The sequence below is a fragment of the Halichoeres trimaculatus genome, unplaced genomic scaffold, assembly GCF_033239565.1.
Source record: "Halichoeres trimaculatus isolate MK-OKI-2021-1 unplaced genomic scaffold, fHalTri1.1 fHalTri1_scaffold_10, whole genome shotgun sequence".
Lineage (NCBI taxonomy): Eukaryota > Metazoa > Chordata > Actinopteri > Labriformes > Labridae > Halichoeres > Halichoeres trimaculatus.
In genome coordinates this window covers 286,414-301,370 of record NW_027437187.1, presented here as the reverse complement: position 1 = coordinate 301,370, position 14,957 = coordinate 286,414, and the positions used below count along the sequence as shown (strand labels likewise).

Genomic DNA, 14,957 nt, shown 5'->3' with positions numbered 1-14,957 from the left:
TAAAAGACTCAGATAACATTGTGGATGGACACTACAGTCTGAGATTGCCATTCAGGAAAACTGATGTTTCACTGTCCGACAGTTGGCATGTTGCTGAGCAACGTCTTTCCAGCTTAAAAAAAAAGTTCTCAAAGAATGCATCATTTCGTGAGGAGTATGCAAACTCCCTCAATAATGTCAACAATAAAGACTATGCTGAAGAAGTGCCACAAGGGCAGCTAAAACAAACCAGTACTCACTGGACATTTTCATTTTCAAGTGCTTTCCATTTTCATTCTCCAGAACCAATCTTGTATATATACCTCACTCCTGTATAAATATGTAAATGGTAATATTTGTTTTTCTACTTTTCTACTTCTTGTATTCATTATATTTCTTCAAATTTTTAATCTTATATTCTATTATCATTATTCTATTTTCGTTGTATTGCATTACTGCACTTTTTTGTGAGCTGCTGTGGCAAAAAAAAATTCCCCCAAGGGGGATCAATAAAGAATATTCTATTCTATTCTATTCTCTAACCACATTGGGTGGACAGAGCATTGATCTGGAAGATTTGGAGAAGGCAGAGAACGCAATCATCAGCCTAACCCAAAAACAGTGCTTTTCAGAGGAAATTACTGCACTGTGGATGAAAGCAAGTGTCAAGGGGACAAGTAACCGCTACAAACTTCATCCAGTGTTAAAAGCTGGCGTGCTCAGAGTGGGGGGACGCCTGAGAAGGGCAGCTATGTCAGAAGAACTAAAGTTCCCTGTCATACTCCCTAAGAATTCACACATTTCCACTCTCATTCTGAGGGATTTCCATCAGAGGACTGGGCATGGAGGGCGCAACCACATTCTCTCAGAGCTTCAAAGAGGTATTGGATAATCAGAGCCAACTCTGCAGCAAGAAAAACAATAGCTGAATGTGAACCAGCACAGGATCAAAGGGGCTTTGCTTCAAAAAGGCGAACAGTGGAGTTTTACCCCACCCCCCACTTTCTTCTGATGAACATCTACTTCAGGTTGATGAATAACAACATCATGATACAGATCAGTCAAAAGTTAAGCTTTGGCAGGTCTGTCCTCAAGAGAAGAAAACTACTTTAAATGATTGGAAGCTCTGATGCATTCAGGGAGGTCAGGAAATCTAAACGCTATTTATCTTCAGTGTCTCAGCATCAACATATCAGTGTTCCAGTGTAAATCTTTGATCTGGTCACATCTAATTAGCAGTCTACCTCCCTCTTATTAACCCATACCCAAACCCAAATCCTCCTCCTTCCCTGTCAAACAGAGGGCAGTGAAGGAAGCATGTTTGATTCGGCTGCAGTAATTAGTGGCTGCTGCAGTGGTGTGAGCGTCTTTCATAAAAACTTTGGAGAGGAGATGTTTTTGGGTTGTGGTTCAGGAAGAGATGAACCACCTGCTGAGGGACGGGTTGAATCCATTTATGAGGGAGAAGTGGAGCAAGAGGAAGTAGAGCTTAATTGTGGGTTGTAAAAGGTTAGCAATGACCTCTGACCTACAGGGACTGACTCTCATTGAGATCCATAATGCTTGCTGAGGAAGGTACCCTCTATAAGTCAGAGATGTGTCCAAATCCCAGGTGTCCTGACCTGAAAAAAAGACCCATGAGAATGTTGGTTGGAATTCACCCTTGATTTATTACATGTTGGTGAATTAAATTTTGCTAAAAGGCAGGAAATAAAGTTTGATCTGTTTAAAACATGCAGTGAACATGCCCCTGGGCCCCCACAGGAAATGTTCCTGGTTAAGACTTAAAGGGCAACTCCGTTTTTTTGACACCTGGACCTTATTTATAGGTGTGTGCATGCTCATATACTCACTCAGACAAACATTGTGCAGCTTGGAGTCCTTCAGAAGTTATTTAGATCCAACCGATTTTAGCCGCACTTAGTGGGGGCCACGGCAAGGGAGCTTCAGCACAGGACATAATCTCTGCAAAATTGCTCATTTCATCCATCGCCAGTGTTATCATAAAGTCAGCTCGTCTACCGTCTTCAGACCAGGACTTTGAGTTTGACGGTTGTCCTTACCGGTTTGAGCCTGAGTACACGGACGAGGAGCTCCATGAAAGAAGGATGCAGAGGGAGAGAGACGAAGAGCTGGCTCGAGAACAACAAACAGGAGCACGTCCACGACTCAATACCAACTGGTGGTGCGCTTGTGGACAGTGTTCGCCTATGGCAACAGAAGAGGAGTGTGTTTGTGATAACGATGGATGAAAAAATACAGCCGAAATGAGAGATTTTGCAAAGATTATGTCCCGCGCTGAAGCTCCCTTGCCGTGGCCCCCGCTAAGTGCGGCTAAAATCAGCTGGATCTAAATAACTTCTGAAGGACTCCGAGCTGCACGATGTTTGTCTGAATGAGTATATGAGCATGCACACACCTATAAATAAGGTCCAGGTGTCAAAAAAACGGAGTTGCCCTTTAACCTCATAAAACGAGTTGTTTAGGAACATTTTATACCTACAGATGGCGCTGTGGATGCAGCTGTTTAATTCTGTGTCATTTAAGTGCTGATAAGAGTCTCCTCAGCACATTATCACTTCTCTTCTGTCTCCAGGCTATGAAGACGTACCACATGTACCACTCAGAGAGCATCAGTGCAGAGGGCAAGCTGAAGGAGGCTGAGAAGCAGGAGGAGAAGCAGATCAGCCGAGCAGATCCAGTCTTTAGTATCCGAATGGAGGACAAATACCAGCGACGCAGCTCTGTGAAGAAGATTGAGAAGATAAAAGAGAAGGTAGAGCAGCAGGAGTTTAAAATCCTCAGACATTTGAATATAGTTTATGGCGTTAAGGTGTAAGTCTTTCAGAGGTTCTGTCTGTAGTTCAAAAAAGAAAACATCACAACACAGCACAGAAGAGCGGGCTATTTATTCCCAGAAGAAGCCTGATTTTTTTTTGTAAATCTGTCACAAAAGACTTTAGCAGCCTTTCTTAACTCCCCTTCTTCCTAGAATGCATTTGAATGTTAAAATTTGGCTGCTCTGAAGGCATCTGAGTCAGATCCCGACGGCCTGTGGATGGAGAGAGAAAAAGACACGTATCTCAGACTTGGTTGAAGCCAAGGACACAGCTGTTTTTAGTTCATCTAGTTTCTTGCTCTTGTTTCTGTTCTGCTGTCTTAAACAGAAGTTAAGTTATTTAGCTATTAGTGTTCTGTTTTGTGTGTAATCCAGTCTCAGCTAGTCGACGCAGAAACATAAAAGTACAATCAGAAAAAGCAATCTTTGACCTATTGAAGCCTCCCCCCTCCTTTTTCCACTCTGTTGTCTGTTTTATTTCATCCTCGTCTCGTATTCTCTCATCAGCGTCAAGCCAAGTACTTGGAGAACAAGCTGAAGTCAATCAAAGCCAGGAACGAGTACCTGCTGACTTTGGAAGCATCAAACTCCTCTGTGTTCAAATACTACATCCATGACCTCTCCGACTTGATAGATGTAAGTACCAAACTAGACATGTTCACACTAGTTTATGTGTGTAGTCTGCTCTGACTGTGTGTCCGTGTGTGTGTGTGTGTGTGTGTGTGTGTGTGTGTGTGTGTGTGTGTGTGTGTGTGTGTGTGTGTGTGTGTGTGTGTGTGTGTGTGAGTGTGTGTGTGTGTGTGTGTGTGTGTGTGTGTGTGTGTGTGTGAGTGTGAGTGTGAGTGTGAGTGTGAGTGTGAGTGTGCGTGTGCGTGTACTCTGTTTTCCCTATCCTCATACTGAAAAATGTTTGCACAGAGCATGCATAAATTGAAGTGGACTTCTTGATGACAGGCAGAAATAAAACACAAGATGAAGTGATACAGTCTGTGGCTCCACTTCTATATACCAGGTGTTATGAAGCTGCGTATGAGCTGTTCCTTTAACCCTGTGCTTCAGGTCTGTTATTTTCATCAACAATGATGACGATGAAATTATTTCATCAACGCCCTTTTTATTTCATGACAATAACGAGACGGTGGCGAGTTGAACATAGCTCTTTGATGACTGATAAATGATTTTACATATGTGAGTTTTCGTTGATGAAACTAGACTGGAGGAAAATGTTAGTGGGTGGTCAGCCTGTTGTTCAGAATGAATGGCATTTCTGACTGTTGTGTGCAATCTGTCTGCCATAAGCAGAAATGTATCAGCTGCTGCATCCCATCCTTGTTTCGTCACACCCACTACCTAGTATGCAGTGCACATCCTGCACAACACACCTGTGACCACACACACAGACCCCTCTTCAAACTACATCATCTTGAAGATGCATTTGTCCAACAGGAGTGGTGTTAAGCTCCATTCATTCAGACAAGTTATCATGTTATAAACACTAAATTAAAGCTGTCAGCATAAAAATGTCTGCTCCTTCTACAGCCAGCTGTCAGAAAAGATACTGCACCATGGAGTTAACTTCTATCCAGTACTGACTGTTACAGAGCCACAGGTGGAGCAAAGAGTGACCACGCTTAACTGGAGACTCTCAGCTGAACGTGTCAGAGATGGTTGGCTGACGGTTACCAGCTGACAGGGTCACACTTTATACTGAAAAACCAGCGATATTTGAGGCTGTGTAATTAAATGTGAGTGCTTTATCCAACCTCAGGTAAACAGGTTTGACCACAAATAAATAATGTTGCAAAAGACATATTGGGTTGATTTTAACTATACACTTGATTTCACTGTTGATAGAATAGAAGATAGGCTGGGGTGATAAATCAATCATATCGATTGATTCAAGTTTTTCTTTGTGGACAATTTATAAAGATGAAAAATTCCTTTTTTTTGCGCACATTTTATATCACAGAAAACACAGACTCCACGTGTGTACAGCTTGATTAACAGCACACTGACAAAACAACATAAACTAGAATGTCATAAAAATGTTCTTGTGCGTCTTTGACACCCAGCACCCTGATGGACACACATTCCTTATGGTCTGTATCAACAGTCCAAAGAGTTTAATATGAACTAGACCTCTTGTCAGTAAACGCTCAAACCCCTTTCCTTCAATACTATGTTTTCTATCTGTCACTTTTAGGAAGTTTGTTAGGATCTTTGACTGAAACATTTACAAAGCTGGGACCCCTTTAGGTTCACCTGCAGATGAATAATGATGTGAGTGACACATGTAAAACCTGCTGCTCTTCAAAGATAGTACTCTGATCATTTTTAGATTTAGATAGTGAAGAAAAATACATCAGTTTTCCTCAGAATACCCCCACTCTACCTAAGAAAATGCCCTCTTTTTGGTGATATTAATAGATCTTGATTTGTAAAAATAGACTGCAGGGAGGGAGACGGGACGGCGATTAGCAACTGACTAGAGCGGCAACCCGTTGAAACAGACATGCTTGAGAAGTTGTTTGACTTTAACCTGGGGGGAGCTGAGCCCTGTCCTTCTCTGTAACTCCCTCTGTTCCACCAGCTGAACCTCCCGTTAGGCATAAAGCCATCCACTGATGAGCAGGGCAATGCAACATACCTGCAACGAGGTACGCTGACAATCAGGGGTGGGTCCAGACATTTTAGACTGGGGTGCCCCGGCCAAGGCACTGACTTATACAAGGAGTCAATGTGAATGCAAAAAATCGGCCTTCTGTTAACTACAAAGTTAATTTGTTGAAACAGAAGAATAGCTGAAACGTCAATTCCAGGAGTGAAACAGACTTTACTTTTGTAAGTTTTTGATCAAATTAAAACGAAACTGGTTTTGGGTTGTCTCTGTCATTTATACTTATGCCAAAGGATGTCAGTCCAGTGAGGTTCACCTCCTACAGCTTTAAGAGAAAAAGCTGCTCACTGTACCCCAGCCGTCCAGCTCTCCTCAGCAGCAGGCAAGCCTTATCTATCCAGCTGGGACCACAGGTGAATAGAAGTCTCTGTGCAGTCTGGAGTCTGAAGGCAAATTTCAACCAGATATCTATCAGTCCTTGTCCCCCTTCAGCCTCCTGGTAGTTTGAGGCATGGTCAGCTGCTTAATATACCTAATACTCTTCTGTATACATACGAGGCAGAACAACGTTGCTGAAATATTTTCTGCTCGGTAGTTTGTAGTGGGAGTCCAGCACGTTTATCAAATACTGAAACCTCTCCTTTCCGACAGTATATATCTGCACCATGTCTGTTGCGATATGATATGCGACTGCATTCGTAATTGCTATCCACCTCGGGTCTTTCTTGTCAGATGGAACACCATGTGAAAACGAGGCAGCAAGAGTTCGCTGCCTGCTACTTCTAGGGGGTGGTGGTGGAGTAGATCTCTCTTGTGCAGTCCTCTCTGCAACACACAGTTCATTTTCCCGCTCGTGGTTCTTCTGGAGATGTTGAAAGTTGCTTGTGCTTGAATCTTTCGTTGCAACTGATTTCATGCACAGTTTGCATCAGGGATATTTTTGGTCTGTGTCCGCCGTGTCGAAACCATACCATTCCACACTACAGATTTAGTTGACCCCGTTTTAGGAACTAAAACTTTGCTTCCCTGAGCAAAAGTAACTTCTCCGGCAGCAGCCATGCTTGTTGTTGTTACCAGATGCTGAGCGAAGGCAGGCACGTAGTACATAGTCATGAAAGGAAGTGACACGGGCCGGAGAAACTACGGTGGCTTGGAGACACCAAAAAGGGCGAGTTCATGTGAAAAGCCGAACTCGTTCAGGTACGATTTCAAAGTTTTTAACATCGTCTTAATCCAAAAAGTTGGTTACGATTTAAAATTGATTAATCGTGCAGCCGTACACTGAGCAGTACATTGTGACGCAAACAACCTGTTTCTGAATGCCTCTCCATCATGGAACAGTTTATGAAAAAGAACAGAAGCATTCAGTTTTCCTCACTTGGTTTCGGGGCGTCTGCTTTGTTTGGTTTGAAATCTTTTTTTTTCTTCATTATATTACTTAGTTTGAGACGAGTATGTAGCTCCAATCATACGCATGCACAAATCAAGGCAAAGGAGTGCAGCAGGTTTCTTTGTGGGAGGCGTATGTGTTGTGTACATGGCGAGAAGACAGAGTTAGAGGGTGTACCTGTGGTGTTGTGTCATTCTGCTGTCTGGGAGCATTTTAGATTCAGTGTGAGCTCTGATGACGGCAGTAAGAAAGTGGAGGGTAAAACTGCGTCCGAGTGTTGCCAACCTAGAGACTTGATCGCTACATTTAATGGATTTTCAGACCCCTGGCGAGTTTTTCCATAGACGACATCTCTTGTGACTTTTCTGGATTCTGGGAAATCTGACGTTACAGCATGTTTTGATCTCCTCAATGGTCAGCGTGTGCGAGTCCCTTCCCTATCCAAAACACAGGCAGACAGTCCTCCTCACTAGAGGTGGGCGATGCTGGGAATTTTGGTATTGATCCAATACCAAGTAAATACAGGGCCAGTATCGCAGATACTGATACAGATAACGATACAGATACTGATACAGATACTGATACAGATACAGATAGATGCCAATACAGATACCGATACTTTTTAATATTTAGGGTTGATGTATCATCAAGCTGTGGACCTTAAGGTGTTTTTGTGATTTTTTTCTTTTGATTATGTTTTTAAAACCTAGGACAGAATTTTGTCAAAGTTTGAAGGTGACTACATATTACTTCAGTGTCATTATAAACATTTATGTTCAGAAACAACACAACAGTAACATAACAAATTTTATAAAAAAACATTGTGTTGTGATTGTTTACATTTTTTTAAAGAAAATAAAGTGCAAAAAATAATTATTTTAAGGTAAAATAAGAAAATCTTTTTTAAGGTACAGAGTTAAAGACTACAATACAAAAATAAATAAATAAACAAAATGTTCCCCCATTATTGCACTAATTTTTTAAAGTAGTTAAGTGTAAAGAAATACTACCCCAGAACAAATGTTACAAAAAATTTTGAACTAACTCTGTGCCTGAGGCACTTGATGGTGCATCATCAAAAATCGGGTGGGGGGATGTGACACAGACATAGTCAAGTCTCCACTTTTATAAAGCTGCAGCAGTCAGTGCATGCAGGAGAAAAATTTAAATTACAGTATGGACCTTTTTACACTGGTATCATTTGATATCAATACCAACGTTGGTATCGATATTATTAATATTTGTATTGATCTGCCCACCTCTATTCCTCACTCACAGTAGTCTCCTCCTGTTGCTCCAGAGCGGACAACTGCATTCACATGAATCACGCAAGTATGCGTCTCATTCTGTGGTCACCTCTGTTGTCCCCGGCCCAGATTAAGAAGGAGGGTTGTTTATTTAGACATAAAAAAAACAAAAACAAAAATGGACGGAAGACAGTTAATTTGTAGTTGTAAACATATTATGATGTTGTGTTTTACCTGCTTTCTGTCTCTTCCATGTTATTTCTCTGCCCTACAGAGTCCATGGCAATTACATGCACATGGATTATTCTACAAACTATTGTGCGTTCGAGGCAACCCGCAGCTCGTATGTTTCCCAGTTGAAATCTCAGAGTTCTGACCTGAAAGTGTTCCAGGCAATTTACAACTTCAGTTTGAGTGCAAGGAATTCTGGGATATAAACAAACCAGCATGGCAGAAATTCTAAGATTTATGCTTGGTCATTTCAATTACCAAAAGAGCCTGCAAGTTCTTTATTTAAGTGAAACGGAGGAGGTAAAACAACGCATGAGGTATTTACTTTTATATTTCACGATTTATGTCATTATTTTAAAGTGTATTTTTGTTGATTAATGCACTGAACGCCAGAGTTGCCGCCAATGTGCAAAGTGTGAACATCAGACTAGAAGTTTACACTTGTAGCCCAGTGATGCTGTCTCTCTCTCTCTTCCTACCTCCCTCCCTCTATTTCGTTTTAGCGACACATTTGTCCACCGTCTCGGACACATAACAGATTATAGTACATAATTATGTGTGTGTGAATTGTGATTGCAACGTTCGAATATACTTTACATTGTTGTAAAGTCTATTTCTCACCGTGTGTGCGCAGCACCACCGCATCCATAGAGGCTGCCACATTGTTTTGGCACAGATGTGACGTCACAAGTCATAACTCGAAGTACATCGATCAGGTACGAGTTCATGGGTCGTAAGTTATGAGTTAGACTGCCGTTCCAGGGCATTTTCACAAGTTACAGGTGAGAAATATACAAGTTATGGGTTGCCTCGAACGCACCATTAGACAGCAGCGTCATTAAGTGACTTTTAGTGAATTCTGGGACAGCCAATAGTGACTTTCCTTACTGAGGAGTTTGTAAGGTTACAAAATTGAATAGGACCCAAAAGCAGATGAAAGCAGGGAAGCAGTTGAGAGGTGGTTTTATTGGATCAGAAAAGGTAAGTCCAGGTGCAGGGCGCAGCAGTGAAGGGAGGTTTGGGCTGCTGGCAGGAGGAACGAGGAGTCACTGGAATAAGAGAAACAAGAGACAGGGGTTAATTCCACAGTTAATCTAACGCCACAAAAAATTCAAAAAGTTTAAGTTTAAGGTTTATTTTCGTTAGACCAAGAGAAAGCTTTTGACAGAGTGGATCACTGTATTTAAGGCATTAGATGCATTAGACAGGGTTGTCTCTTGTCTGGATTGTTATGTGCTCTGGCTATAGAGCCCCTCCTACAGCAGCTCAGGTAGGGTCTCACGGGATTAGCCTTAGCAGAGGGTCTAGATAGCAAAGTTAGTTTGTCAGCTTCCCTTACAATGTCTCAGTCCTAATTACAAGTCAAAGTGATATCAACCTTCTACAACAAAAACTAGCTCTGTACCATATATCTTTCAGGGTAAAAACTGGGAGAGCCTGTTTGGAAAAACCAGTAGAAACGGGTAGATTGTCTCGATTGAAATGGGGTAGCCCCAGTTGTCCTATAGGGGGAGGGCTTTGGTTGTGAATAACCTTGCAGCCTCAATGCTCCAGCACAGATTGACTGTTGTAGAACCTCCAGACTAACTGTTGAAGGAGATCCAGAGGATACTGGTGAATTTCTTTTGGGACTGTTTTTGCTGGATCAGATCTACAGTTTTATTGTTGCCTGTGACAGAGGGAGGCCAGGGACTGGTGGACCTCTGCAGCTAAGTGATGGTCTTACGTCTGCAGACTGCACAGCAGGTCCTCTACCACAGGCAGCAAACATGGACTTTAACAGCGACCACTCTGCTCGGCAGAATGGACGGCCTAATCTATGACAAACACCTGTTTCTGCTGTATCTGACGGACGTGAATATCTCACAGACATCATCCTTCTACCAGTCAGTTTTGCATGCTTGGAGGACTGTTTTGATGTCCCAGAGAGACTGTTCTCAGTTCTGTGGTGAGTTTGGGGTGGAACCTCTGTTTCACAGCCCACTGGTAAAGATCAGGTCGTTGAACTCCGTATGTGTACAGGGAGCACTTACAGCAGCTGGACTGACTAAACTGTCAGAACTCCAGGCAGCAGGGCAGCGGAAGACCGCTACCAGGCTCAGCCAAGAGACTGGCATTAAGTCACTGTGCCTGCTGGAGAAACTGGAGGAGGAGGTAATGGGTGGACTACCAATTCTCTTTAGCGTGGCACTGGGAATGGAGACCGCTGAGAACAGGACAGCAAAACTGCCTAGGTTCCCACCTCTTTCCATCAGGGCTGCAGTGGAGGAGCAGGAGGAAGAGAATGGAGCTCTCTTGTCTTTTACAACACTCAAACTGTCAGACTTTTCTAAAGTCTCCATGAAGAGCTTATACTCAGTGGTGGTTAAAGTTCTCAATAGATCATCTTTGCTTGATGTCCAGGAGTTGAGGTGGGCTGGTGTGTTGGCAGCAGGGTCCTCTCCCAGGGGCAAGTGGTGGTCCCTGTACAAACCCCTCCATAGAGAAGCGCACTGCTGACCTGCAGTGGAAGGTGGTACATGGGGCCATGGTCACAAACAGACATGTGGCACACTTTGACACCAGAGCTGGAAGTCTGTGTGTTTTCTCCCGGGAAAACCCTCTGTCACCTTTGGTTACGGTGTCCCAGGTTAGCTTTTAGTTTTTCCTTGTTACAGAAGTGGATCGCAGGATTAGGACTAACTTTAGATGACCACTTGTTTGTTTTTGATCCTAAATGCTCAGTGGCACAATGCAGGACTGTCTGTCAGGTAAACTTCCTGCCAGGCCATGCTTAGGTGAGCATCTGACTCACCAGGAGAAACAAAATGAAGGGAACAGGATTCACTGATGTTAAGTTGATGTTCAAGAGCTTAGTGGCTGTACCCATTAGAGTTAAAGTTTGTTTATCATTAAAAAATAGTTCAGTCAGGAACACTCTCATCATATATTAAACCATTTATTGCCAAATGGATACAGTTAGAATTGGGGTTAAAGCTCTGCTTTTCATAGTACTCCCTGGGTTAGCCGAGCAGCTTGCTCGAGCTTTCCAGGGAGTGCATAGCAAACCCCCCATATACATACAGATCAAATGAGTGCATACAGATCAATAAGATACACACATGAGGCTAAATAGGAGGAGGCTGGGGTGGAGGTGGGATGATTGTAACAGCAGCAGCTGAGCAACAATGAGGTAGCAGTAATAACTGAGAATAAAGACGTGATTTAAATACACCGACTTGTTGTTAGACACACGCTGTGATTGGTTGAGAGGGGTAGGTTAGAACATCAGTCTGTCAGCTGATCACAGCTGGGCTTATGACTTCTGTGACGGCCACAGGCCTTGGGATCAGGGTCTGCTGTCTTGCCTGCCTGCCTCTGTTTTCTTTTTCCAGGGCTTCCTGGTTTCCTTGCTCCTCCCCTCTCATCTGGGGATTGGATCCACCTGGTGGGAGCTTTTAAAAAATGTTTGAGTCCCACATGGGCTCTTTCTCTCCCTTCCTGGAAGGCTGGTGCCTGCCAGGCACCCACCTTTGGTTTGGTTTGGTTTGTTTTGGTTTGGTTTGGTTTGGTAATGCTAAGTTTAGATTCGGTTTCCTTTACACATAGTCTTAATAATCTGTTCACATTTCACTGCACCCAACACCCTCACCTCACTACTGATGCTGACTAAACCACAAGTTAGGTTTCTTGAGTTGCTCAATAAACTTATTTCTTTACTTAAAGCTATCACTGGGTTGACCTCCCTTATTTGTTATGCTTTACAACGAGCTGGGCATAACAAGTGGGGGCTCGTCCAGTTTTGAACCTTAAAGATTACCATTTTGGTTGGTGTTAAGGAGTCTAGCGAGGGTGGGAGGCCCACAGTGACGTTTATTCGGTAGTTTAGTTAAGCAGGGAGGGTTGAGACTTTTTTGTTCTCTAGTTTCTCTAGCTGTAAAGTCATTGTGCATTCAGGTAGACTATTGAGTTTGGGTTATGCAGTGCATGACAGTGGGGAGGATTGTGGCTGGGTAGCTGTGCTATTTTGCTGTCTGGCTGGAGCATTTAGTCTGTCCCCCAGATAGGCGGTAGCAGCAGCCATCTCACAAGGAGGGGTTGCTATTTTTTTGTTTTCAGGGCTGTTTGTTATTTTTGTGCGTTGTCCGTGCGGGTAGCAGCAGTTGTCTCGGGAGCACCCCGAAGTTGGCTGAGACAGTTTGTCTCCCCAATACAGACGGTTTGTAGGTGCATAAATACCCACCGCCAGTACGCACATGAAGACTAGGGATCAGTTAGCCAGCTTTGAGGTTAGGTAGTTAGGAGGGGCGCTCCATAATTACTCAATCTCCCTGTGGTTGTGTACTGTGTCACTCAGACTGCCTTGTCTGTTTATTCGTTCTTTTTATTATCCATTTGGATGTGTTGGCTAGATAGGGTAACTATGTCTAACGTGGAGCCTGAGCACAGTAATACTTTGGTATCTGAGTTTCTAAAAAGGCCGTCTCGTAGTACTTTGACTCAGTTTACTAAAGCGGATCTAGTTGATTTGGCAGTTTATTTAGGCTGGTCAAAAACTGACAAAGTTCCAAGAAAGGCAGAGCTGAGGAGCATTGTTGAGGAGCTAGGTGTAGCTGCTAGACTGCTGGAAGTAGCTCAAGCTCCAGCAGCTCCAGGTCAGGTCAGTTCTGAGCTTGGCGGGGGTATTTTGTCAGCTGAATATCTGCAGCTAGAGAAGGAGAAATCAAAATTAGAGAGAGAGAGGTTACAGCTTGAGTTTGAGAAAGAAAGACTGAGGGTGGAGATAGAATTGGAAAGGGAGAGAGCTAAAGTAGAGCAGCTAAGGTTGGAGCTGTTAAAGGAAGAGAAGGCACGTGAATCTTTGTTGGCTGGTAGTAGAGGTGGAGCTACTGGTTTTGATGTTGCTGAAAGCTTGCGTCTTCTGCCTAGATTTGATGAAAAAGATCCAGACACATTTTTCTCATTGTTCGAGCGTGTTGCAGAGAGTAGAGGATGGCCAGAGGGTCATAGAACGATGATGCTGCAATGCATTTTCACAGGCAAGGCCCAGAGAGCTTTTTCTGCCCTTAGTTCTGTTGATTGTAATGATTACACTAAAGTTAAAGCTGCAGTTCTAAAAGCTTATGAACTAGTTCCAGAGGCATGCAGGCAAAAGTTCAGGAACTGGAAAAAGGGAGAGAAGCAAACTCATGTAGAATTTGCCCAGGATATATTAACTCATTTCACCCGCTGGAGCTCTGCTTCGGAGGTAAACACCTATGAAGATTTGTGTGATTTAATTGTGTTGGAACAATTTAAAAGTTCATTGCCAGCTAACCTTGCTACTTATATCAGTGAAAAAAAGGTGAAGACAGCATCTGCAGCTGCTGTCCTTGCTGATGAGTATGTTTTAACACATGCTAGAGGTTTGGTGATTGGTCAAGTCTACAGAGGAGGTCAGCAGAAGGAGAATTTCCGTCATTTTCTTGAGTTGCTCAATAAACTTATTTCTTTACTTAAAGCTATCACTGTGTTGACCTCCCTTATTTGTTATGCTCTACAACGAGCTGGGCATAACACTTCCGTGTCCTGCATGAACTTACGTTAACTCCATTTTGGTTTAGCTTGGTTTGTCTTTATTTCATTCTTGATAACATAAAAATAATATAAGTACATGAAAGAAACAAACTAGGTAAAGGAGTGGATCTCCACCTGGACGATTCAAAACGTCTTGTGTAATGTCTCTCAGGAATCCCTCACTCTAAGGATGTAGTCACACTGGCAAACTGTGCTGTGCTTTAGCACGCTTTAGCCCAAACTATGTTTTGAACGGCCAGTGTTACCCCAACTGTGCCGTGCTTGAGCACGATTCACTTCTTTGTTTTGGCACGCTTCGGAGAGGTGGGTTTCGGCATGGTTTACTTTATGCACAAGCACAAGCACGCGGACAGCGTGTTTGATCCATGACGTATGATCAACGCAAGCTCATCTCTCAACAATTATTTTAAACAAAGCAGGAGTGTCTGGAGGCTGTGTCTGGCCAAAACGAATTACCATACGTCAAAAAGTCTCAAAAGTTGTAGCAGTGCTCTCTGTGTCACATTGTGCTGACTCTGATGAGATCGTGCTTTATGTAAATAGAGGCTTCACAATGACGTAAGCTGAGGAATGGCGTGTGCTTGAGCACGGCATGGTTTGAATGGCAAGTGTAACCACGTCCTTAATTTCTGATGGAAAAACATGCTTTGTTTGTATTCTGCCCTCACTAGAAGATCAGTCCAGCTCGACAGATAGTTAAACAGTGTATCAAATTCATCCAAAAAAAAACATCCAGGAGATGGTATGGTACGGTACGGTTTGGAGCATTTATCAATGTTAAGTTTTTGTTCCATTCCATTTCAGTCCATTTCATTTCCATTTCAGTTCATTTGGATTCATTTGAGTTCATTTTTGTGAAACTATCAAACAGAAAAAGGAAATACAATGGTAACAATTCATAATGCTTAATTCATATACTACACTTCTCTTTTCATCAACATGTCTGCTTTGTAATACTCATTAACACTGTTTAGAAGAGCCTCATGCATTAAGTAAACATATATCAGATATCTGAGCGAGCACTGAGGATCGACAGATATATAAACAAACAAAACTTCACTCTGAATGAGGCATAAACTACAACAAGTGCCAAAAAAC

At 42.8% G+C, this 14,957-nt stretch overlaps 1 protein-coding gene across 4 annotated transcripts in view; it reads left to right on the top strand.

Moving 5' to 3' along the window:
• The window catches only part of srgap1a (SLIT-ROBO Rho GTPase activating protein 1a), a 231,311-nt gene that overhangs the window by 128,393 nt on the left and 87,961 nt on the right, over positions 1 to 14,957 (top strand). For all 4 annotated transcript variants that reach the window (XM_074677243.1, XM_074677245.1, XM_074677244.1 and 1 more), the window contains exons 5-6: positions 2,576 to 2,755; positions 3,326 to 3,454. In XM_074677243.1, coding sequence (XP_074533344.1) covers positions 2,576 to 2,755; positions 3,326 to 3,454 — 309 coding nt within the window. The remainder of the gene's footprint in view (positions 1 to 2,575; positions 2,756 to 3,325; positions 3,455 to 14,957) is intronic.